This window comes from Strigops habroptila, chromosome 1, assembly GCF_004027225.2.
Source record: "Strigops habroptila isolate Jane chromosome 1, bStrHab1.2.pri, whole genome shotgun sequence".
Lineage (NCBI taxonomy): Eukaryota > Metazoa > Chordata > Aves > Psittaciformes > Psittacidae > Strigops > Strigops habroptila.
In genome coordinates, this window is record NC_044277.2 from 52,735,463 (window position 1) to 52,760,985 (window position 25,523).

Genomic DNA, 25,523 nt, shown 5'->3' on the forward strand with positions numbered 1-25,523 from the left:
TGACAAGCTCTGTGTGTACGTTATGACAGCCTTACTAGTTTCAAATGGAGCTTCTTGATAACCAAACCTGTCTGCTTCTCAGTAACTTTTTATATGTGCTCTGTATTACCAACAACTAGAGATACTGACAGTGATCTGTATCACCTTTCCCAGGGGTACCACAGGCTGAGGAGTTTTTTCTAACCCCTTCAGAAAGGCGTATTCATGTAATCATTTTTTCCCTTATGTTTGACCATCCCAGGCAGTAGAAGGATGACACTGGGGGCTGAGGAACTGAAGGAGACCTCATTTTGAAAAGAAAATGACAGCACTGATCAGAAAGATGTCTATACAGGTCCTATGTGTCCAGTAATAAATAGTCTTTTGGTTTTACTGCACTGGAACTTGCAAGCTTGTGGCAAGCCGGGAAACTTGGCACTGTGTTTCAGCTGTGGAAACTGGCTCTACAGAATCGGTGTCATTCTTCCTGCCCACTAGCTGCTGTAGTCTGAGATGTGTAATTGCCAGAGACAGCCCCGGCATTAATGTTGTGGTGGCTGTACTGTAAGATTGCGGAATAGAAATTCAGTACACAGTGTTTTTGGAGATCTCTAGTATTTCTGAGTGTGATTAGGCACGTGTCTGCCATTTCTTTGTAAGGCCTTCATAAGTCTAAAAGAGGGGAAAAATCTCTGCATGGGTTGCACTGCTCCGTTCAAAACAGTTGGAATAACCTGGCACTCTCACAACTTTTATTCTAGGAAGATGCAGTAATTGGTAAAAAGAATTTACACTACTAAGGGTGTTGCTGAACTCCCTGTCCCCTTTAAAGTAGCTCTGACTCCCAGAGATTGTTAGATTGAAATTATAGGTTTATATAGTAATGATCTCTTGTCTTTAGACATCACGGTTACATCAGTAGAGTTTGAGGACTTTGTTAGTTAAATTACCACAGCTTCTAAAAACCCTAGTTGCAGATCCAGAAGTCCATTGTCTTAAGTTGTACAAATGCAAGAGAAAAGATAGTCTTAAGCAGTTTACAATGGAAGTATTGGGCAAACAACAGTAGATGAGTACTCATGAGGTATTTTGTGTGGTGGGCATATTTAGACATGAGCCTGTCTAAGATTTAAGTGCTCAAATAAAAAGCAGTTTTGGCCTGGGTATCATGCAAGCAGGGATTGAGGTGCTCTTTTTGAGAATAAATATTGTGCTAGTGTAGCTGTATGTCTTCTGCGATGAAGTTGGCATGCATTTGTCCATCTTCGTGTGTGCGGAATGCCTGTATCCATCTTTGCCTGTTCTTTTCCTTGTTTATATGTGGTCTGTGTGGTATGGCTTAAAATATCTCTCCTTCCTGGTTTTCTCTGTTCCCCGTCTTGTTTTCTCAAGGAACCATCGTGATTTAGGCTTTTGCACTCAGGCTTTTAGTGCCAGCTTGTGTTTTGTTTCCCCACTCCCCCAAGTGTTTGTGTGAATGTGAACTCCAGAATCCTCTTCTGCTATTGCATGGTTTCTTTTTTTGAAGGCTATGACGTGCTAATTTAGATCGTGAGACTCCTCTGAATGGTGATAGAATTTTTTATTTTTATTTTTTTGGGTTTGCTATCCTTGGGTGTGCTCCTGCCTGTCCATGTCTGTCGGTATGCCACAAAACTACCAAAAAATCCAGGTTCTGCACGAACACTGAAATTCAGTCACTTTATTCTTTCGAGCACCAGTTTGTTACCAGCTATTTAAGTCTGATAGTTGTGAGTCTTGAGAGGCTTTATGCAGCTTTCTTTTTTTTCTTTAAAGCTTTTAGAAAGCAGGTGAAAGGTAAAGCTTTCAGAAGGGTACTCTAGACCTCAGAAAATATTTCACTCCCCTCTGAAGGAAATGTCTGATACAAAAAAATGTCCCTGAGCTAAAGGCACTTTTTTAGGAAGTATCCAGGAAATGCAAAGGAGGTCATTGCATTCATGTAGCTGGGGAACAAAAGCAGATTATTATTTTTGTTAATTAATTATCTGTGGCGGTAGAACTGACAATAAATATCAGAATAATTGGAAGAGTATTTTGAATCCTGTCTCATTATTATGCACTTTGGGAAGGCAGGCATGAAGGGACCTTTCATGTCTCAAAAGAAACAGATCATCTTTTTTTTTCCAAGTTTAAAACTCAGTTTATCATCAGTTTATAAATTCACTGCTACTTTGTCTTGAAAGAAGCTGTTTTCAAATAGTACAGCTCCTTTTCTAGATTACTGCCTTTCAAAATGAGCCTCTGAACTTTGCCTTTTTTTTTTTCCTTTGAACATAATTCCTTTAGTAAAAGTAGTTGAGAAGATTGAGAAGTAGAGCTCCTTAGGTTGCTTAGGGTTGAAATTTAAAAAAAAACAGCCCACACCTTTGAAAGCCAGATTCGAGGTGTATGCCAATGAGCACTGCAGAGGCAACGCCTAGGTGGCTATTAGTAGAACTCCCAGAATAACTTCCTCAAAAATGTTTGTGTAGTTCGAAAAAATAAATGTTTGGTCTTTTCTGTGTGTATCGCCAGTTTAAGATTTAACGGAGTATTCAGCTGCCTGGTTTTAGCGCAGCTTGTGGGTATGGGTAATGCGAGTTATTTTTGGATCACACTCTATAAGTAAATGCAACTGGATCCTGCAAGAGCCATCAAGAGGCAAGTGGGAGGAAACTTTTAAGTAGTTTTGTAAATTTTCCTCTTGGATTCAAATTTGCTTGGCTTGTGAGGGTGACTGTTTCATCCACTGTATAAAGCCAGATTAGACATGAAGCTTCAGACAAGTAATACTAGTTCCTATTTTCTCAAAAGAGCCTCGTTGAATGTGAAACTCTCTCACATGTATCTTTATCTACATCTTGGTATTCTCAGTAATTCTCCTTTTGGCCCTTTATTAATTTGTGTCTTGGTGTTTTGTGTCAAGATTGTTTAACACATTCTCAAAATCAAGGATTCAGAATGAGAGCGAGTTATAGAAACGATGACATAGGTCAGATAGTGAGCCCTCTAGTGTAGTAACATGTTTGATAGTGGCCAGTACCTTTTCCCTCAGCGTAGTCCAGACACTTCTGTGGAATAAGGTGTTCAGAAAGAGTTGAATTCCTTTGTCTTATGCAATTAGTGGTTTTGTTGTACCTTACCACTTACTCGTATCACATATAATTTTCATCCAATTTAACCCAAAGTTTGCTTTCTTTGTGCTTTTTTTATAATGGAAGAGTAATTGTCATGTTTTCAGTACTGATGAGAATTATTTTGTAGTAATTTAATGTGTAATTTTTAAAGAACGATAAAGAAGATTCTTAAAAGTTAACGTACACATGAAATATTATTGCATATATGTCATGTTCATACGAAATTCCAGTTTCTGAGTTACAGTCTTTTCATGCCTGTGCAGCCTTGCTTTCAGATGAAATAGCATAAGGGAGATTAACACAGCTCAGAACACTGTGAACTTTACTTGCTTTTTGTGCTGTTACTGTATGGCATTACACGGAGGTTTAACTCTGTTGGAAGATGTGACATTGAAATTATGCCTCTTGTCTGATCCAGTCTTAAAAGCAATTCCTATTTGGTGATTTAACGTAAACACAGTTTAGAGAATACACCGCATTGAATATGTAAATGCGGCAACTACAGCTTCTTTTCTGTGGATCAGTTAGAGTATATGCATAAACAGAGTATCATCTCTCTTGCCTGCTTTGAATTTAAAAGATGAGGTTGATGTCTGTTTCTGTAAGTCTATAGGAGTGCAGAAGCAGAACAGAAAACAGTATGTTTCAGTATCACAGCATTTTCTTTCTTTAAACATTTGAAAGAGTTCCAATAGAGCATTGCTTCTATTCCTAAAAAGAAATCCAGCAAAATTTACTTTTCTATATGATCATTACCTTCTAGATATTTAAAATGTTAAGAATGATTTGGTAAAATTAACATACGTATATATGAATTTTTGCACCAGCATGAGTCTTTCATACTATTTAAGAGTAATTTGTTCATTGCTGTAATGTATATTATTATAACTAAGGTGATAATGTGCTTTGCATGTAACAGTATATGTACTTAACATGTGTGATTTAACCTGCTTTTAGAAGCTTATTGCCATTAAGTTATATTTTAAGAGTAATTTATACTGTACAAACAGATTTATTTTCCAGAGATACATGCATATTTAAAATAAAAAAATCCATTTTTTCAGGTCCCTTTACAGATGTAGTAACTACAAATCTTAAACTACGAAATCCATCAGAGAGAAAAGTATGCTTCAAAGTGAAGACCACAGCGCCTCGTCGATACTGTGTGAGGCCGAACAGCGGAATTATTGACCCTGGATCATCTGTAATTGTTTCAGGTAAAACCAAATACATGCAGTTGTAGGTTAGGTGGGTTTAGCCAACTTCCATGAAGTTTTCTAAAGCTTGATCTTTGAGGCTGTTTGAAATATGTCAGCTTTTTAAAAAGTCTTTTCTTTTTTTTTTTTTGATATAACTGTTCCACTTCATTAGTGCAATGTCAACTTGACGTAGAGCTGCAGTGATACATGAAAAATCCTCCATACAGAAATGCTTGCCATTTGTCACATTTATCTGCAGCTCTCTGAAATGGGCATTGACATTAACAGTACCTTTGCTTCAGACTACTACATTTGTGGTTGTATCTTGAAGTAGGGCACATTTCTGTTGCTCTGATGTGTTTAAAGTTTAGCATCGGGCAGTTCATCACATTAAAAAAAAAATTTGTTCATAACTGTACCTTAGTTGTGTTGACCATAGTATTGATCACTGAACTCTATTATTTATCACAGTAGTATATGTTAACTGGCAATCATTAAATTGCTTTAAAAAAAAAAATTATTTGCTGTTATTTTAGGTAAATGGAGCAGTTTGTAGCCCTTAAATTTGAAAAATCTGGTATGTTTCACTAGAGAGACACTCTCTTCTTATTTTGTTTTTGGGTGAGGGGATTAAAAAAAGAACCTCTTTTATTTCTCTGGACTAACCATATTTCCCAACTTGGAGAGCCTTTTTGTAGGCTGTGGTCTTACAGGCTGTAGAGATCACAAGCAATACTGGTGTGACCTCCTAGGTCTCCTGTGCTAAGCAAGCTGATCTTTATAGAACCCTTGGAGAGATGTAGCAAAGTAAAAGGGAAACATGGAACAATCCTCAGAGCTTTTTAGATTCATATCCTTATACCCTTTGGCAAGTTTGAAAGAAGCTGGAGAACTAGCTTCATGTGGTATTTTTGGAAGTTGCAAGGAATAACTCAGGAAAACATGGGGATTGATTTAAACCTTAGAGTAACTTTCCTTGTAGGAGAGACACCAGTTTTCTAATCTAATATAATTGGTAGAATGTGACCCTTTAAAACTTCAGTATTGCTTACTGTGGACAGTCCAGCATCTTGTGGATGAAAGAGCATTTTGCTGAGAATTGGTTGAAGATTCAAGAAGTCAAAAGCCTACTTTATTTCTGTCTTCAACTTAGTGCCAATTTGTCTTAACTATGCATTTGATCTGGTATTGGGGATCTTTTCCTGTAGGTAGTCAAACATCATGACCAAGACATTGCTGGGCTTTCTCTTCAGGGAATCGAATAGATTGAAGGATTCCATTTGCCTTTTCTAAAGAGTGTTTTCATAGTTACAAATCCTTTTAATGCTTTGAGTATTTCAGTTTTTCAAATGAGACAGTATTGGAGCTGTAAACAAGATTTCAGCTTCAGGTTCTCCAGTAAAGGAAAACAGTATTATACTGCTTGACTTCTCAGTTTGCATAGCAAGGAATCTTTGATATCCCTTTCTTTGCATTACTGGATTCTCAAGCAGTGATTCAGCTACAGTGAAGATACTTTCATGTGCAGTTGTTCGGTTATAGTGACTCCACAGTGCTTTCCAAAATTAAGTTCTCTTCCCCAAAGTATCAGCTTCATCTTTTTAGTTTTTAGGCATACAGTTTCTTTTGGATCACTTGGTAAGCTGATTGCGCAGATAATTTTTCTACTGACCCACTTTGTTATCTCATCAGTCTCTCAACTGAATGTTTTCAGTGCCGACTCATCTTTCATATAATTAAAAATAGATTTCTCTCACATTGTTGTGCAGACAGAAATCACTGTAGGATACCATGGAGTGAAGCCCTGTGTTCAAAAGTAAATATTGAGGTAGTGTTAGCTGTCTTCAGCCTGTATATTGTGTTGTGCTGATGCGGAGTCAAGCCAGTTTTTAAATTCATTGTGGGAAATGTGATTTAATAGCCATTTTAGGGAAGTGCATGGGCACTTTGTTTATTGTTCAATTGTGAATCACATTCATACTTTTTTTTTTCCCCCCAAAATACTAATTTTGTAAGACCTGTTTTTCTTTGCCTTGGTGCCCTAAATTAGCTATTTGTTATCATATGTACTGCTTGTTAACAATTGTTGATTTTTCTTTTCAGAATATAGCATGTTGCTTTACTTCCTTTACAACTTGTTACTGTTACTTGTTACTGTTCTTCCTTCTGGTTTCAGACTTTGTTGACATTTGTTTTGTGGAGATAAAGCCCTCCTGTGTAGAAAAGCCAGGCCTATTGACAAGAGGCTTGCTATTTGTTGCAATTCCCTTAGAAGTGATCTCTGGATTACTTGGGGGTTCCAAAAACATGTTTAAAACCGGATTTGTGTATTCATGAGATTTTTCTGTGATTACTAAAAACTGTGAAGAGCTTGAAGAGCCCTTTGAACTTGTGGACTGTCTTTTTCTGCTGCTTTTTAGTTCAGTCGGGTTTTCAGCTGTTACGGAGTGGTCAAAGAACATAAAGTTATTTAACTAGTTATCCAAGGATTCTGCCAGCCTGTGAAGAAGTTCTCTAATGATAGAAAGTAATCTTTCAGGTTACTTGGCTTTTGGAAACTGAAGTACTACATGCTACTCAGTAGTCTGTTGTTGGAACAATTCTTAGAGATAAATTGCTATAGCATTCATACCTGGAAAAAGAATTTAGTTTGATCAGTTATGTTTTGGACTGCAGTAAGACCAGTGATAAAGGAAACCTGACTTTAAACCTTTCCAAATAGGATTGTTTGAAAGCATTTCAAATACTGCAATTGTTTTATGATTATTTGTGAAATATATTTGATTGAGATTATTTACTTATCCTTTGATTATGCTGTATGTAACATTTAAAGGGAAAAAAAAATCCACCCTGTAGTAAACATCTCCAACTTGTAAATATTTAATGCCTGAAATTAGGTGTCACTGTAATTAAATTTAGAAGTACCTTTTTTCCGTAGGTACTAGTGAATTTGGAAAGGCCAACTTAGTAATTTTGATACTGTACTTAATATTTTATAAACTAATGTAATTCAACCCTCCTATGAAGAATTCACTCTCTGTGTGAAGGGAAGCATGTTGAACCGTACATCAAGTGAAGATTCAGAATTGTGCAAAATATAACCGAATTGGTAAAAACTGTAGCAGTATCAAAGTCTGTAGACTGAATTGGTTTAGAATATATGATAAGGTTGTTCAGAGCATACAGTGTGTTTTCTAGCTAAATCAGTATTTCTGCTAGAGCTTTTTCATTGCTGTAAATAAAATTTGTGTGGTCCTGTGCTTCAGTCAGGTGTCAGGCAACTTACTATGTCTGAAAGGAGACAAGGGGGCTAACACGATAGTTTGTTTCAGGGCCTGTTCCAGACAGCCAGCCAGCCAGCATGGTTGGCATTGGACTGCTGGTTGTGTATCCATCCCTCTGCTTCAGTAGTGCCCAACACTACCATAACAAACCTTGTATATTCAAGTATTCCTGCAAACCCTTATGCACCTGGATATGCAACTGTATCCTATAAAAACTCTAATCTCCTGGTCTGTTATAGACGTCATGTTATTTCAGTCCCTTTGAACTAAAGAAACTACACACAAAATAGTGATGCCAGGGTGACCTGGACAACCCTTATGTGATGTATCCATCCAGCAGACTATATGTTTTTATAACTGGGATGAAATTACTATGCTTATGTAATTAAAGTTTTCATGTAAAAGTATTGTAGTGCTGTAGAAATAAGGGAATCTATAAATAGTGTCAGTGATGTAATTTTTTTTTTCACTGAGCTTATGCACACTTCACAACAAATACTTTAGAAACAAGTTTCTGTTCTTGACCGACGAGAGTTTTCAGCTTTGGAAAGCTGAAAGTATAGTAAAAAGGCTGTCATGCAGAAAGTCTGGGCTGCTTGCAGGCTCTACTTCTGGGACTTACACCACAAACAGTGCTGTGTAAAAAATGTCTGGATTCAATCAGAAGGCTTTTTTTGTTAATATCTGCATTACAATATATTGAAAGCTGAAAACGCAGTGAGAAAATACCTAAGATAAAATGCTAGGAGCAGGTATTATGAGTTTTAACTTTATAGGGAATTTGATTTTGAATCCTGTCCCTCTTTCTTCACTGGTAAAATGCAGTGGAGGCTCAAAACTTGCCATAGAATTCAAGTGTGTACCTGGATTTTGGTATACTTTTGGACAAATGTTAGCTGTTAGACTGGACTTATACTTAAGAATGTTAAAACATGAGTAAAATATGTTGTGTAATTATATATATGTATATTTTTAAAGAGCTCAATTTGAAAGTGTTTTAAAGATGTATTATGAAAGGCCCAGGTAGCTTTACCTCCTATAACTGTAGTTTGAATTAAGTATTTTAGTGGTTTTGCTCCCAGTTTAGATTAATATACCGTTAGAAGTCAGTTGCACTTGCCCCGCTGCTTGGTGGTCTACCTAATGTTGGTTCATAATGTGTAGCTGTCATAATGTGTGCTACAGTTCTTTAACTTTGCATTCACTTACTCATAAAATGTGTTTATTTCAAAGAAATATCCTGTGGTGTTTGCTTGGCTTGTGTTTTTTTTGTTTGTTTGTTTGTTTCTGGTCTGCCTTAGAGGATAGGTTTGTTCATATTAGTATATGAAATGTCATTTAGCTATAGTAATTACGGAAATAATGATATCAGCTACACCAGACTCTGAAAAACTTTAAAGATTTTTCCTTTCAGTACCCGTTGCTACAGTGTATATCTGCTCTATATTCCATTTTGACTTTCAGTACCTGCTCAGGGAAAAGCAAGTTTAAAGTGGACAGCATGCTGTGAATATGGTGAATTACCTGTCACAGTGATTAGCTGAAGAATCACAGTTTTATGCTTTATTTTTTCTTTTGAACAGTAATGCTGCAGCCTTTCGACTATGACCCAAATGAGAAGAGTAAACACAAGTTTATGGTACAAACAACCTATGCACCACCAAATATTTCAGACTTGGAGGCAGTGGTAAGTAAAAGTAAAATGACTTATGTGTATATATGATTTTTTTTTTCCCCCTTAACAATTCAGGATTAAGTGTAAATGAATTGTGTTTTTGCAGTTTTCTTTTGTAGAAGAATTGGGTTTTCTCTGAACAAGTATGACTTCCATGTGTGATTCAGGGTTTTTAGTATTAAATACAAGCTCAGTTCTTAGAACTGCCTAGTGAACTGGTTGAATGGAAATAGTAGTGCATCTAAGGTAAGGTCAGTTCAGTGGTAAAATTTTGGCATGTTGTACCTTCTGTGCAGCTAATCTGAAGGGATAAATGTTGTATTTGAAGGAATTGAGTATATTTAAACAAGCCTGAAGGTGTATGAAATGGGTGCATTAGGTCTGAAAAGTGTTTAGGAGAAACGTTGAATGAGATTATAATGAATTAAAACATTTGGAAGACTAAGATACCACATGGCTGAACACAGCAAAAACGATAGGTTTATTTTCTGTTTTAATAGAATATGTTGTAGATTCAGTTCTTAGGCAGGATTGGTCTGATGAAAGATCCAGAAAGAAGCTATTTAGGTTTATACTTGTTAGTTTGGAAGTAAGGACACCTGTTTCTGGTGTTACAAGCTGGCAGCAATGGGAAAGAAGCCTTCAGGTGTCAGAACATACCCTTTAGAGTGTATGTGAACTCTCATAAGCATGTGTATTAAGGTGGAAGGGAATGATGCACAGGCATTTGTCTCTAGAGACTGTTTTAAGGAATGCCTGAATTTACACAGAAATATTCAATATTCATTCAAGGCAGAGGAGGAGAGGGAAAACAAATGATAAAGATGAGGTTTTATAAATCACTGAAATCCGCTAGACCTGCAAGTTTAGTCTATGTCCCCTTACTGAAGGCAAAGATTACTGTGGCATCACTCTTCACTGGCAACAGTGGAAAGCCTGTTAGATTTTGTTAAAGTTTTGAGACATGTTAAGTAGAAAGTTAACATCTCTCTTCCTTGTTGGTCTGATTTTACTTTTTATTAGTATGCTTGGATAGTTCTTCATTATGTGTGGTAAGCGAAGCGTAACTATTTGGTGAGGATATAAAATCCACTTTAGAAATACCTTTGAAGTAACTCAGTGTGTTCAAGTATAGAATACTGAGAATCAGATCTTGTGGAAAATCAGTAATGGTAGTTAGAAGTTACTGTACAACTAGTGCTACTGAAAAAAGCCAACAACAACAGAAGAAGTGTATGTGTGGGGAGAGGATGTTATGAAAAGCCTGGATATTCTAGTCTGTAAGATTCTAAGGTAACTTCAGAGGACCTAATGTTGGAAAAATTGCCACAAATGAGATCAGTCTCTGGGCCTAAAGATTTAAGGCAACTATGTGAAGTGTATGCTTTGATAGCTAATTGTCCGTTAGTTAGAGAAATTCCAGCGTATTTCACAATTATTTAAATATATTGATAACCATTAGAATGTAAAATGTTTTTATAAACGGCTTTGAAAAATTCTCTAGGCCCGAATTGTAATGTGTTATGCAGTAAAAGCAGGAAGTGGTTAAAAATCTAAAATAGGAAGAACTAAAGAAATCTACTCTGAAACTAAATACAGAGTTACTGAAAGGTGTCTTTCAATCTTTTGTTTAAAATTGGTGCTTCCAAGATGGGACATGAGGAGTACATTTACCAAGGAGTGGTAACTTTGTTCTTAAACTGAGTCAGATGGTACTTATTCCTTATTGTGTGTTAGACACGCTGTATGGTTGCCTCCCTGACCCCAAAAAACCTCTGGATCCATCCTTGCATTCAAGTTACTCATTTCCATTTCCAGACTTAATTAGCCATTTCTAGCTCTCATTACTTCACAGTAGTCAAAGTGAATAAAAAAACCCATTGTTCAGAAGCAAATCTGAAAATTGCAGCTAGGGTAAGGATAGTGTTTTCCTAAGAGCTAGTACTAAGAGCAAGCTTATGAACTGTTTAGGTGTTTGCATGAGTGCAGCATGTTAAGTAACAATCTATATTAATTGTTATCTTAGTGGAAAGAAGCAAAGCCTGATGAGTTAATGGACTCCAAATTGAGATGTGTGTTTGAAATGCCCAATGAAAATGATAAACTGGTAAGTAACGAACTGTCATACACTGACTGGTAGGAACTTGGGAAAATCTGTTTTGAAATTTTTTAAACCTATTTGATTTGTTGATTAAATGGATTGTAGGAATTTGTACTAAATGAGACAGAAAAGGTATTTAGAATATAACTTTTCAAGTATTTATAGGATCTTAGAACAGCTCAGGTTGAAAGGGACCTTAAAACACCATCTGGTCCAACCATCCTTTGTTGGAAAGGGAGCACCCTGTCCGACTGCATCTTAAAAGCCTCCAGCAATGGACACTAGTGCCAAAAATTATTATCTTTTTGTTATTATCGATTTGCTTAGGATTTTATTGCTGTCAGATTAAAAAAAGAGAATCTACAATACTGCGTACAGTGAAAAGTGAATTGCATCATTTCGTTTTAAAGTATTACATGCTTTTCAATTTCAAAAATCCTGTTTCTAATTCAGGAAGTATTAATTAGAAATTGCTTTAGGAATCTTAAATGCATTTTTTAAGGTAATGGTAAAGACAGATAATCAGACAAAAAAAAGTAAAAATCACATCTTACTTGCTCTTGCTTTCAGACAAAATCTATTCCAATTGTGTAGGAGATGACAGTTTCATTGTATACAGACTGAAGATGTCTGTGTTGCCTGATATTTGGAATAGTAGTTATCTGTCAGTTACCTAGAAGTATTGTAGACTATGACTACATTCTTCTGCATGAACTTTTTATTTACCCTCATACTTGAAATTCTGATTTATATAATCTTAATACTGTATATTCTGGGTTGTTTGGGGTGGTGGGTTTTTTTTATGTTTTACTTTTTGGTTTTATTACATTATTATTTTATTAATTTAATATTAGCATTGTAAATGAGAGTGCTAAAGTACGATTTCTGTAAACAACCTTATTCACTTTATGACCTTGACTTTTATTTTCAGTACTGTCCAGCTTTTATAGTAGTCTGTAAGGCATGTTGGGGGAAAGTAGCATGAATCCATACATGTAAAAACAGTCTCATTATTTACATACATAAAGGGTCTCGGTGAATGCTGCTAGCTGACCAGTAGCTGTGTTTGCAACAGTTCTTTTAATACAGTTTTTGGACTGTAATGTAAAGATGTTTTTCAGATGCAATGTCAGCATAATGTTTTTGGTGTACTTTTTTTCCCCCTTTTTGGTAAAGGATAATTTATGAGATGCACCCTTTTATTTAGGTGTAAGCTGCCTAAGCCTGTGTTAAATGCTAAAACTGTAAAGGTTAAGCATTTATTATCAAGGCACTTAATTATCTACTTGCTGTGGGGTTTTTTTTAGCTTCTTACTGAATTACCTTTAGATATTAGAAAAATAACACTTGTTTTTAATTTTATAAAATGTATAATGTAGTGAGAGAAATGTAGTGGATTATACAGAACGACCTCCTTTTGTACTTCCTCTAATGTGATGTTTTCAGTGTTGACTGTACATGGTATTTGTATTTTTCTGAGTAGCAGCATAGGGTTGCAAAACCCTGCTTCAGCAGGTGATTTAGTCCCTTAAACCTAGCAATGAGAAATCTGACAAGTCCTGAGGGTAGGCCTCACCTGTCACCTCAGGATATACCTACATGAGGATACAAGTATTTTACTCCAGTCAGCAACAACTTTCTTCAGATGCCTACCAGTCATAGCCAGAAGATTGTCACGAAGAAACCAGTCAGTGAGGTCAAACAGCAGAAGGAGGGAGGTTTGTTCCAGAGAGATAAGTCTTAGGTCTGTAGTGAAGTTTCAGTTCTACTAAAGGAATTCAGTTCAGCTAGCAAACCAATTAAAAAAGCAACAGATCCTGATCTGCTTCCTCATGATACAGATATGTTGGTCCTTTTAAATCCAGTTAAGAGTACCTGTGGGCAGTAGCAGGAGCTGGCTTTTAGGCTGTGTATGGCTGCATTGCAAGAAATGTAAAATGCAAGTAGATGCTGTAGACCAAATTACTGCTACTTGCATGGGAACTAAATTCTTGCCTTTTTTTTTTTTTTTTTGATGTTGTGTTATCACATAGATGTGTTTATCTTCTGATAGGTTTTCAGTTACATTTAGTACTTTGGACTACTTTGGTTATTAAAGACGCAGTATGGTGGTTTAAATGACATAGCTGCGCAGCCAAGCAACTAGGAATACAGAAGCCTGAATCTGAATACGAGCTGTTTGAGTGTATTGCCATATGAATGCTGTGTTTTTACACATAGTAACCCGGCTATACAGTTGAATCTGCTGTATTACTAATGTCTACTGAAGATTATTGTAAATTTTGAGCAGAGCTGTGGGAACTAGATTTTTCATTTTATTTTTGGCTTTTTTTTTCACAGCTTTTCATGTGACTTTTCACTTGTATTGAAAATTAGTAATGTGTATTTCAGAAATGCCATGAAACTTAAATTCCATGTATTTTCCATTTGTGTTTTATGCCATCTTTTGGATGTCCACTGGGTCAGTTTTAAGCAGCTAAAGTATAAATTTTTATCTCAGGAGCATGTAGTACTGACAGTCCAATCTTCACTTGCTTTTTAACGGCTGAGCTAGTCAGAATTGAACTGTTAACAGAAGTCTCGTTCAGATTACTGTAAATATAAACTTCTTTAAACTATATTAGTAGCTGGATTGTTTCAGTTTTAAGATGTGAGTGATTTTTCTCTAGGTAAGTAACATTCTCAAGTCATTCTTAATATTTGTAGAATGATATAGATGCAAGCAAACCCGCCCCAGTACTGAATACATCTAAGCAGGATGGACCGATGCCAAAACCACATAGTGTTTCACTTAATGATACTGAAACAAGGAAGCTAGTGGAGGAGTGCAAAAGACTTCAAGCAGAGGTTATGAAGCTGACGGATGAAAATCAGCACCTGAGAGTAAGTTCTGCTTCCATGCTTATGTTGTAGTGGTTTCACTCCTCTTCATTGAAAGATCTAGTTTCTAGTTAGGCTAATAGATGTGTATTCCAGAAAGTAGATACAACTGTTAGAATGTCAAGATTGATTTGTAATACGATTTTACTGTCCTGTGTATACTGTGTACTTTGAATTTCTCAGACTTTGTAATTGTCCTGGATGAGATATTGAGATACATAGTTTTCTTCTATTTAAGGTGGGTTTAGTTACTTGAAGTCTAAATCAGAGATACCGAATTAGTAGCTTTTATTAAAAGTGCATTATTATTCATTAAGAATGAGTAAATGAGATCCAAAGTGGTGACGTTCTGTATCACAAATCGTTAGTGAACAAGAGCAATGGTTTGGCCAGAGGAAGTAAGCAAAAACAACTTTCCAGTGCTTTTATGTAAAGGTCCTATTCAGTAACCTGTAACTTGTCAATACGTGACTTAATGTGACTTTCTATATATTTGCTTTTGGATATCTAACAATGTCATTGGCCATAGTAGCCTGTTAAAGAACCATGAAATGTCTCCAGATCTTTAATTCTGATACGTTGGAACATTTGGAGAAGCAGTACACAAAGCAGATGGTTTTCATTCACAATAAGGAATTATTGATATTCTAATACATAGTAAGTAAAAGCAGGATTCTTCATTGTGTGTAGTAAGAATTTCAGAATCTTTCTTAACAAGAGCAGGGAGGGAGACTAGTGGATTACCTGTCCTTATTTGAAACATTATGGTTTGCTGTGTTCATATTTTGGATTTTGGTGTGGTGTAAAGTATGTGTGTGGTTTTTTGTTTGGTTTTTTTGGTTGGTGTGGTTTTTTTTTTGTTTTTTTTTTTTTTTTAACTTTATTTAAATGTTAACCAGTAAATTTGGTCTTTGAGTTCAGTTTTTAACTATTGTAAAGAAGATGTGTTCATAAACTTTTTTCCATCTGTGTTTTTCCCCCCCGACTTAGGATGAAGGCTTGAGGCTCAGAAAGGTAGCGCACTCGGATAAATCTGGATCACCCACAGCTTTGGCCCTCAGAGATAATGGCTCTAATTCTCTTCCTTCACTTCTTGTTGTAATTGCAGCCATTTTCATTGGATTCTTTCTAGGGAAGTTCATCTTGTAGAAAGAATGAGTGAGAGAAGCATGCAAAATGCAGCTTCCTTTTTTTTTCTTCTTCTTTTTTTTTTTTTTTTTTTCCTTCTTGGCCAGAAAAAGATTTGTTTACCTACCACTTCATTGGTAGTATGGCCCAAGTGGCCATTTTTGTGTACAGCATCATAACAGGCTTTGCCTTTAATGATCTCGCACGGTTAGAAAACACAATCTTGAAAAGACAAACTGTTCGGCTACTGGACAAAATTGTACATTATGTCATCAATAGCAGGTGTCAGTTGCACAGTCAGTCCTTTATGAAAATTCATAAATAAAGAATTGTTCTTTCTTTCTGTGGTTTTAATAAGAATTCAAAAATTGTTCAGAGTCTTGTAAATGTTATTTTAATAATCCTTTAAAATTTTATCTGTTGCTGTTACCTCTTGAAAAATGATTTATTAGATTGCTAATCCCACTCATTCAGGAATATGACAAGAGGTATTCTGGGGAAAATGGTGCCTCTTACTGTGTAAATTTTCTCCTTACCTTACTTTGCTAATATCATGGCAGAATTTCTTTCTTATTCCTTGTGAGGCATTGTTGAAAGTTCTTCACCCTTACAATCTTGTCCCATAATATTTAACATTACAAAAGAAATAAAATTGTTAACAGATTTTTCTGCTGGGTAGCCTGTTTGTGTGTGTCGTACTTTTAGAAGGGATTCCTAACAATTCATTGTTCATGGTAATTTGCTACTTGTAACAAATGGCTATTTTGAAGTTTATTTGCTTAAGTCTCTGGCTTAGACTGTTGTAATTGAAGCTCGGGGGGTGGGGAAAAAGGTTTCCATTCCATTTGTTTAAAAAAATAAATTGTTTTCTGGCTGGTTTCAGCTACAGAGAGGATGGTTATCAAACTTGATCTGGGACAGAATAATTTGTATACCCAGCAGGTACAAATACCAGACGTGAATGTTTTCGGTATAGCAACAATTTGCTTGGTTTGTGCGGGAGTGTAATAATCAACCTTCTGTTCCATCTTTGGGTTTTCTGGGTGTCTTCCAGGAGTCAAAGTTATTCTTCGATTTCGTAAGGGTACTCAATTCACTTATACTAACTTGCTCAGTTTGTAGTTCTGTTTTACCTGATATTCAAAAGTGCAAGTTGAATTATTCAGACACCCATAGTGAATTCCATGATTCAGAAGAGTTGATACTTGCTGAGTGAGCCTCAGTTGCTCACCTTTTGAAAACGAAAGTCATTTTATGCAACTCTTGGCAGATCTACCTGTGTTAACAATGTACAGCTAAGTTTTAAAGAATGCATTTGGGGAGGGGTCTGAATTGCTTCCCTGCACTTAATCTTATGTCTTGTCTCATCTCTGAATATGTCATAAAAACAAACAATAGTATTGGAACAAAATATTACCTGTACTTCTTATTTAGCATAATTTAATACAGGGAATTCCCAATACAGGGAATTACTTGTAAACTTGAAAAATTGTGGAAGGGGTATACTCCTGTAAGCAAAATTGTGTATGGTCTTGGACGGCTTGACTTGATGTGGTGCAGCTAAGTGTGTTAGACCTTGGTATAAGAACACCTTATGTAGCTGAGAAAAATGTTCTGGAGAAGATGTACATTATCTTGATTGCCTTTGATTTCTAGTGCTTTAAAAAAAAAAACCAACCAAACCCCAAACTATAATTACATCATGTTCTGTCATTGCTGTCTGTGATAAACTTTTTTTATAAAATCTTGCGTAAATGCAAGGAAGATGATGAAGAAAATGCAAATACTGCTTATCTTTTCACTTACGCATGCAAGCACAGATGTTTCCAATTACTTGTTCCAGTGTCTGCATTCAAGTCTCCTTCCATCCCAGTGACTGGAAAAAATGTTAAGGTCTTGATTATTTTGGTTCCGCTGGTTCAGAATGGTGTAATTCTCCTGATCTTTTTTCTAACAGAACGTTGCCACATCAAACTTTCATAGCCTGTTCCAAGCTGATTACATGGAAAATAATGAAAGCAATAGTGTGCAGGATGTAGTTTGCTTCAGAGAGAGCAGTCATTCCTGCCTTGAAGGGAAATGAGGGAAAAAAAAAATCCTCTGGAAGATCTTAAGATGCTTACTAAGATGTTTACTGCATGATGTATGGAGGCTTTCAAGGGTAGCTAGCACTTTCAGGACTTGAGAACAGAAAAAGGAGCCACTGCTCAATGCAGCTGTCTTAGATTTTGATGTCTGGCAGCAGAAATAAGGTAAAAGATAAAATCAGATTGAAATAACTTTTTTTCATAAATAACAGGTGGTGGTAAAACTTGGTCGTGGTTTAAGTGATGTCTTCAAAGTAAAAAGTGTGCAGCGGTCTCGTAACCATTGTAACTTAATGATGGTATAAGGACACTGTCTTGGTTTCCAGTAATCCCTTCATAGCTATATATAAAATGTAATGCTGAAACTATTTTGCTCTCAGGAGTCACTTTGGATGAGATCAACTGTATTCAGTGAATTATGTAATATGGATTAAATGGTTTGTCTTTGTTCCTGAAATGGTTAGAACTTCTTGCTTTGTCTGCCTGCTTACTTGTGTATGTAAGCATGGGGGAATACAGTCTCTCCACTGCTTTCTATTGGTATGCCCATAAAGTTGTGTGAGGATAAATGCGTATCTTCAGTTAAGTACGTATTGTAGGTCACTGTAGGTCATTACCCTTCTGATTTCTCAAAAGGGCAAGATAGAACAAGTATGTGATATCAAAGTAGTATTTTAAAGTTTTTATAATGTAATACTTTAAAAAAAGGTAGTATGACGGTTGGGGCGGGAGGAAAGCGTAGTTAAATAGAAGATACAGCTTATGTAATAATTTGGGGCACCAAATTTAACCCACTTTTATATATGTATATATTTGAAGTTCATTTAAGAAAACGTTATTTGTATCAATGCACAAGTCACAAGTAACTTGTGCATTTCTATGCATTCTCTAAAAGCTGTTGATAAACACTATTGCCCAGGCTTGTATGTTGCTGCTGCTGTGATTGAAGTTGATTTCCATATAAGAAGCAACCAGACACTAGTTTGAAATTTCATTAACCTTTTGGGAGGTGGGATGGTGAAGGGAGGACGTGGAAGGTGGCATTTTGCCAAAGGAGAAAAGACAAAGTCAGCAAGCAAAATTTATCTTTCAGGCTGCCTTCAAAGATATTAAAAGTTGAAGTGTTAATAAACCATTAAAAACGTAGTAGTGTTCTTTTTATTTTGGAACTTCTCCTTGGCTATATGTTCTGTAGACTGCTGATACTGAATAGGTGTTTCTAGTCCACCTTGCAGGCGGTGTAACTGCCCTGCTTCTAGGTACTGCCAGTAAATAGCATGAAGCTGCTTGGGATGAAGACTTAGCGTTGGAGTGAAGAGCAGGTGCCTGAATCCAGGCAACACTGAGGATACTGGTGGTTTATCAGATTGACAGTAGTTGTCATGACAAAATTTTCCTTGTTCCTGTTTGGAGTCTGTTGGTATTTATAGTTGAACTGACTTGCCAGGGCAAACACTTGCTTCAGTCTGTGCCGAAAGGTGGAACAAGAGCTACGCAGTTACAGAGCAACCCCAATAAACATTTACTGTAACATTGAAATGCCCCCCTCTGCGTGCGATTGAAATTTTCTAGCTTGTCTGTTCAGCCACTTTGCTGTGAACATAAGAGTTTGCTGCTTTGCTTTCTGCACTGGTTCCTGTTGGAATGGCTTTGGCAGTGTGTCCTGAAAGGCACATCCGCATATAGCACTGACCACTGCTGCCAGGAGGCTTCATCTTTGCTGATTGTGAGGTGCTGTGGTAGCTTTAGGCTGGTGGCACACTTAAATGTTGGACTAAAGGGGGAGCTAAACACAGGAGTCAGTTTTCACAGGGGTTAGCTCCTGTAGGAAGGACTGAAACTAACGACGATTGAATGAGACCAATTTCTTTATTTCCTGTCTAAATTTCTTTTGCAGGGGCACTCAATGTAACCAAGTATATCATCGAAGTTGGTCGGTTGTGCTGTTTTTCATTACAGGTTGTGTGTGTTTAAGAATTGCTCAGTCTGACAGGGCTGCATAAGCAGAGGTAGTGACGGTGTTGTCATCTTTATTTGCTTGCCCTTTAAGTGACAAATGGATATGTTGAAATGAGGTCTTGTGCAAAAGCAAAATAATTGAGTCTTATCTTTTATCTGGCTTCCTCGTTACTGCTAGATGGTAAGGTCAGTGCCTGTTCCTCATTTACTGGGACAAGGGTTTATGTATTTGCAGGTGACCTGGATCTGGAAACTGCTTTAGATGAAATCCATTGTTTCATCCCCTACAAATTATGTTTCAACTACATCGTGAAATAAGAATCTCCCACCATTTTATTTAAAGCTTGGTACCAGTTTATGTAATGTTGATAACACTGCCAGCAGGGTATTGAATCCCTGTTTATGTAGGAGCTACTTCTGTTGCTGGCAGGGTGGAATGCTGCTCTTTCCCTCCCTCCTCTTTAGAAATTGCAAGGGTGTTATGGTATCCAGGCACAGAGGCGTGAGGCAGACAGCTATTATAGATAAGCAGTCTGAGCTCTAACACTTGAAATAAATGAAAAATTAATTGAAAGGTGACTGAAGTAGTTATTCGTAACTTCTAAACATGTATAAGAAAAAAGTGTTGTGAGTTGTTTTGATTTGTTTTTAAAATTAGTCTGTTTATCATTCAAGTTCTAAAACAAAAACTTGCCATAGTCTGGGAATAATTATTTCAGGCTGTTCTTGAAAGTTTTTACTAGTGCTGTTGCAGGTTCACATGCAGAGGTGAATTCAGATTGTTACTGGTGATGAATGTTTAGGCTGTTCTTGGAGTGGGTAGTAATTAAATAGCAATCTCTTAAGTGTCTCAGTCTGCCTTGTAAGGAGGGTTTATCCTCCTTACAAGATGAGGAGGCTTTAGAGATGGGGAAGCTGAGGCATAAGTGTTGGGACAAATGAATGGGCGGGTTGGGTTAGGCACAGCTCTTGTTCTCTAGTGCACACTCCGTTCCATTTCTTATCAAGCCTTCCTTGAGCCTTGTCCAAGTCTTTTGTTTGTTTGCTTGCTTTTTATTTTGTTTGGTTTTGATTTCCAAAATGCTGCTTCATCTTGCTTGGAAGTCTCTCATAGGCTTTTAAAGTACCTTCCTAAAGATTTAGCTGTTGGCTTCTCTGTTCCTTGAAGCCAAGTGTTAAACAGACAGAAAACATGGCTGCTGGGGAGGTGTTCTAACAGTGGATTGTGCTCACTAGGATTACAATGCCTGACCTCTGTTAAAGATGCTGGGGGAGAAGGGAGGGAAGACACTAAACGTTTGGGCAAGTGTTTGTAGTCTTGGAACGTAAAAATGTGTCTGTGTAGCAAAAAAACTTCAGTGGAAACAGTGCTATTTGTACTTTAAAAGAAAACAAATAGTCCTAAATCTGTACAACTACCCTGTTAGTATGGCATTTGTGTGGCAAGGTTGTGCTTGTAGCAGGGGGGCTGCAGGGGTGGCTTTTGTGAGAAGCTGCCAGAAGCTTCCCCTGTGTCCAATAGAGCCAATGCCAGCCAGCTCCAAGATGGACCCACCACTGGCCGAGGCTGAGCCCATCATTGATGGTGGTAGCACCTCTGGGATAACAGACTTAAGAAGGGGGAAAAACCTGCATAACAGCAACTGCAGCCAGAGAGAAGAGTGAGGATGTGTGAGAACAACTCTGCAGACACCCTGCAGTCAGTGCAGAAGGAAGGGAGGAGATGGTCCAGGTGCCAGAGCAGAGATTCCCCTGCAGCCCATGGTGCAGACTATGGTGGGACAGGCTGTGCCCCTGCAGCCCATGGAGGTCCACGATGGAGCAGATATCCAACTGCAGCCTGTGGAGGACCCCACGCCAGAGCAGGGTGATGCCTGAAGGTGGCTGTGACAGGGCTGTGGGAAGCCCGGAATGGAGCAGGTTTGCTGTCAGGACTTGTGGCCCCATGGAGGAACCTGCGCTGGAGCAGTCTGTTCCTGATGAAGGGCTGCACCCCGTGGAAAGGACCCACGCTGGAGCAGTCTGTTCCTGATGAAGGGCTGCACCCCATGGAAGGGACCCATGTTGGAGCAGTTCATGAAGAACTGTACCCCATGGGAAGGACTCGCGTTGGAGAAGTTCATGGAGGACTGTCTGCTGTGGGAGGGACCCCATACTGGAGCAGAGGAAGAATGTGAGGAGTGGAAGAAATGCGTGATGCACTGACCACAACCCTATTCCCTGTCCCCCTGTGCTGCTGGGGGGGAGGAGGTAGAGAATTTGGGAGTGAAGTTAGGCTCAGGAAGAAGAGGGTAGTGGGAGGAAGGTGGTACAAGATTGGTTTTTATTTTTCTCAGTACCCTGCACTGATTTGGTAATAAGTTAATTTCCCCAAGTTGAGTCTGTTTTGCCTGTGATGGTAATTGGTGGGTGATCTCTCCCTGTCCTTATCTTGACCCACAAGTCTTTAATTGTATTTTCTCTTCCCTGTCCAGTTGAGAAAGGGGAGTGATAGAGCAGCTTTGATGGGCACCTGGTGTCCAGCCAGGGTTAACCCATCACAATTGCTTTACCCACAGGACTGGCAACATATTTTTCCTTTGCTATTTTGATAGTCCAGATACAGATGATACAGACAGCTACACTGACTTTCAGAGGCAGTTCTTCAGAAGAGCCAAACAATTCTTTAAAACCTAAGCATGTTTGACTCCTGCAAGTGAAGGTGCTCCAGCAATAGTAGGCTCTTGCCAGAGGTTAAATCCGCTAACGTGTTTTCAATCAAAATGAATAAATGCTTTGCTGTTAGTACTGCTTTTCAGGCTGCAGTACACTTCTGCACTAGTATGAGGAATATTAATGAGAATCTAAATTATAAAGATGTAGCTCTGTTAATGGTTGAGAGGCATTGCTTTATATTGTTTTGTAGGACAGTCTGTAGTTCTTTATAGAACTGTGTTTTGGAAAGGCTTAGGAGGAAGGTCTACAGAAAACAAAACTCGAACCCTGGGTCAAGTAGAGACAGGCCTCTAGAGCTGTAATCGGAGTTACTAAAGTGTGCAGCTTTCATAATGAATGGAGTGGTTCATAGAAGATGGGAGCTCAGGCAGTGGCCAATTTCCTTGATTGTCTTAGTCACCTCAGGTTTAATGTTTTGAAATGAGATGCCTGTCCCACATCTCAGGAGAGGCTGGTGTCGAATGAATGAAAAAGGAGTATGGTAGGAAGAGACCATGAGAAGAGCGAGGTTGACTACTTCAGAAATGGCTTTGTCTTTCCAGGACATCTGGGCTGTTAGAAAGCTCCTGCCTTCTCCCTGGATTTATGCTGGAAACTGCTGCGGCCTTCTCCAGGAATGGGAATTTCTCTCCAAGCTCAGCATGTAAAGCCTCAAACACGGTGACCCCTCTTGTAAACAGGAGAATGCCAGGAGAAGGATTTTCACTGTGTTCATGCTCAGGATTGTCTAACTTTGGATTTCCAACACGACCTTTAATGTCACAGCACTGCTTTAAGACTTTAACTTCTTGCATAATACCTTGAGATACTTCATCCCTTGGGCCTCTTATTTCATGTCCCAGCTTCAGGAAAGCAATCTGTTTTGATTTTCTTGATGAGGTGAAATTATATCTTTATCCTGCTTCCAGGATTTGTGGAAAAACTTAACTGAAACTGACAAGGTTTATGTGATTGCAGCATCTTCATGATGTGTGAATTTGAACTCTTTAATTCAAGCCACATTTGATAGAGAGGTTGATGTTTCACAGATACCAACTACTTCCAATTACAGGAAAATCGGAGCTGAGATGAAAGACATTTAGATTGGTGCTTCCATCCAGGGCAAGCCTTCACAGTGAGCTGGAAGGATACTTGCCCTGCTTGTTGCTGTTTGACCAGTTATTGCTGATGTGCTTGCCAAGCTGTCAGCATGGCCATAGATCAAACACCCTGGCAGCTGCTGGTGGTAGCAATGTGGGCAGGAGATGAGCGTGTTGCAAGGGAGCAGGTTACCAGGCATGTTGGGCGAGAACTCAGCCTCTCACTGTAGTAAGCTCATGGCAGGTGTGTAGGGTGGGAATGGAGCTTGGTCTACCTGGAGGCAGGAAGGAGGCGATGCAAGAAAGCTGCTAAATAATGGAGTGAGAAACACTGAGAGTTGGAAGAAGGTGTAGCCCTCCATGTATGCATCCTCACTTCTCCAACCTGCTCTGCTCAGGTATTACAGCAGAAAATACTAATGATTTGATGATTGCAAATGAGTGGGAGGAGTGTTCAGGGTAGCCGTAACTGAGCTCAAAGCTTCTCGTAGACCAGATAACTGTGGTTTTGTAAGACCACTTGTCTAGGTATGTAGAAGTTGCATTTGTGGACCTAGAGGCATAGAAATGAAAGAGCTAATTGGAGACAAGCATTTTCAGCAACCTAACCAGCAGCATTCAGACAGTGTCTCCTGATCTCCCTGGCTACTGCTCTGAGAGTGCAGCAGAGAAAGCATTGTGTGAACCAAGTCCTCTGGCGCTCTGTGCATGCAGCGCGGCTCATAAGGTGAGCCACACAAGCATTAGTCGCCCTGTGGGCAGGCGTAATAACAGGGTTATGCAAAACCGTTGTGTGTGTCTCTATACATTCATATTTGCATCTGATTTGTAAATCTTTCTGGGGTGCCTGTATGCTGATATGCAAACTGGTGGTTACAGTGGCCTTTACATATAGGCCACTATATAGTGGGTTACTATAGGCCTTTACAATGTGTTATATGTTTGTAATTGCTTCAATTGCCTCTGGTTTTCCTCCTTTGACTGCTTCTAATTTTTGAGTTAAAATTGCTAATTTTGAAGGCAACTGGGTGCAGAAATACTTTATTCTTGCCAAATAGGAGCCATCTTGTAAACCCCCCCCCTCTTAAATGCACTCTGAGCCTCTGCAAGTATACATTCTTTATTTTTTTTACAGGAAATCCTTCCCAGTCTCATACCTGCTGGCTTCCAAGTCTCCCTTTCCTGTAGCTGTGCATTGGTAGCTATTGCCTAGTCCAGGTTGGAATCATGGAAGCTAAAACACTTGCTCTTATAACAGGGTGAGCTGATAATAATCATAAGATATAAAATCATAGTGTGTCAAAATTTAGCAATATTTTTTAGCATATGTAGTGTGGTTGAGAGTTTGTATGGCTCTTAGAAGAGTTTAGTGAATGTGTGATACTCCTCATTAAAAGTTTTGGTAATTCCAGGGATAAGGTACTTGCATGTGGGCTGCATATACATACATGTATATGTGTATATATATACATTTTCAGTTGCCATTTATGTATACATTTTTTGACAGATAGGAATATGTTGAAGCAATGCAAGGTTTGCAGCTTAGTAATAGTGTTTTCAAGTATTAGTTTAAAACAAAACATGCAGAAATGGTTGGTACGGCTTAGACCACACAATCATTTCCCCAGTATCCCTTATGGAGTGTGAAGAAGAGATTCCTTTAGTGCATGCTGCATAGATTCAACAAGTTTTGCCCTGACTGTTGGGCAGTGGGCATGCAGGAGAGGCTGCTGTGAAGGCTGCAGGGGCAAAGCTTCATTTGGGCATTTCTTAACTCTTGGAAGCGTAGTTTAAGATTTCCAAGTATAGTTCCTGTGATTTCTTTTATCACTACCATTCCCATGGATGGTGTGCCCCTCTGGTAAGGAGAGAGTGTCATGTCAAATGAAAATGTAGTGTTAGTCTGATCCTGAGGGAAGACTTGTAAAATGTTTTTAAAATATGTGTGTATGTTTTGTTTTCTGTGTGCTAAAACCTTGGGCTCAGTAGAAGAACTTGCTTCAGGACCAATATGCATTCCTCTTAATTTACCCAGTTACCCAGGCTCTGATGATCTTTTATGAGAGATGGTGGTGTCACCTTAACTTGCTGGCACTCTGCTCCATAATTACTATTTCACCTTCTCAAGTGGTCTAAATTACTATAAGCAGACTAAAGGAAAGCATGCCTGGCCTCTCTTTCACTTGAGCTCTGCTGCTGCTTATTGTCCTTGATAAAGGGGACTAAACCTTAAAGCGTGGCTGATTTTGGTCGCCCCTGCCTCCCGGCTCCTCTAATTGCATTCCCGTTGGAATTTT

The 25,523-nt window shown here is 38.2% G+C and overlaps 1 protein-coding gene across 3 annotated transcripts in view; it reads left to right on the forward strand.

Moving 5' to 3' along the window:
• VAPA (VAMP associated protein A) overlaps positions 1 to 18,174 on the forward strand; it is a 32,483-nt gene extending 14,309 nt beyond the window's left edge. For all 3 annotated transcript variants that reach the window (XM_030471026.1, XM_030471204.1, XM_030471110.1), the window contains exons 2-6: positions 4,184 to 4,336; positions 9,186 to 9,289; positions 11,304 to 11,384; positions 14,085 to 14,261; positions 15,249 to 18,174. In XM_030471026.1, the coding sequence (XP_030326886.1) occupies positions 4,184 to 4,336; positions 9,186 to 9,289; positions 11,304 to 11,384; positions 14,085 to 14,261; positions 15,249 to 15,407 (674 nt within the window). In that variant the 3' untranslated portion in view covers positions 15,408 to 18,174. The remainder of the gene's footprint in view (positions 1 to 4,183; positions 4,337 to 9,185; positions 9,290 to 11,303; positions 11,385 to 14,084; positions 14,262 to 15,248) is intronic.
• Positions 18,175 to 25,523: the final 7,349 nt, after the last annotated feature.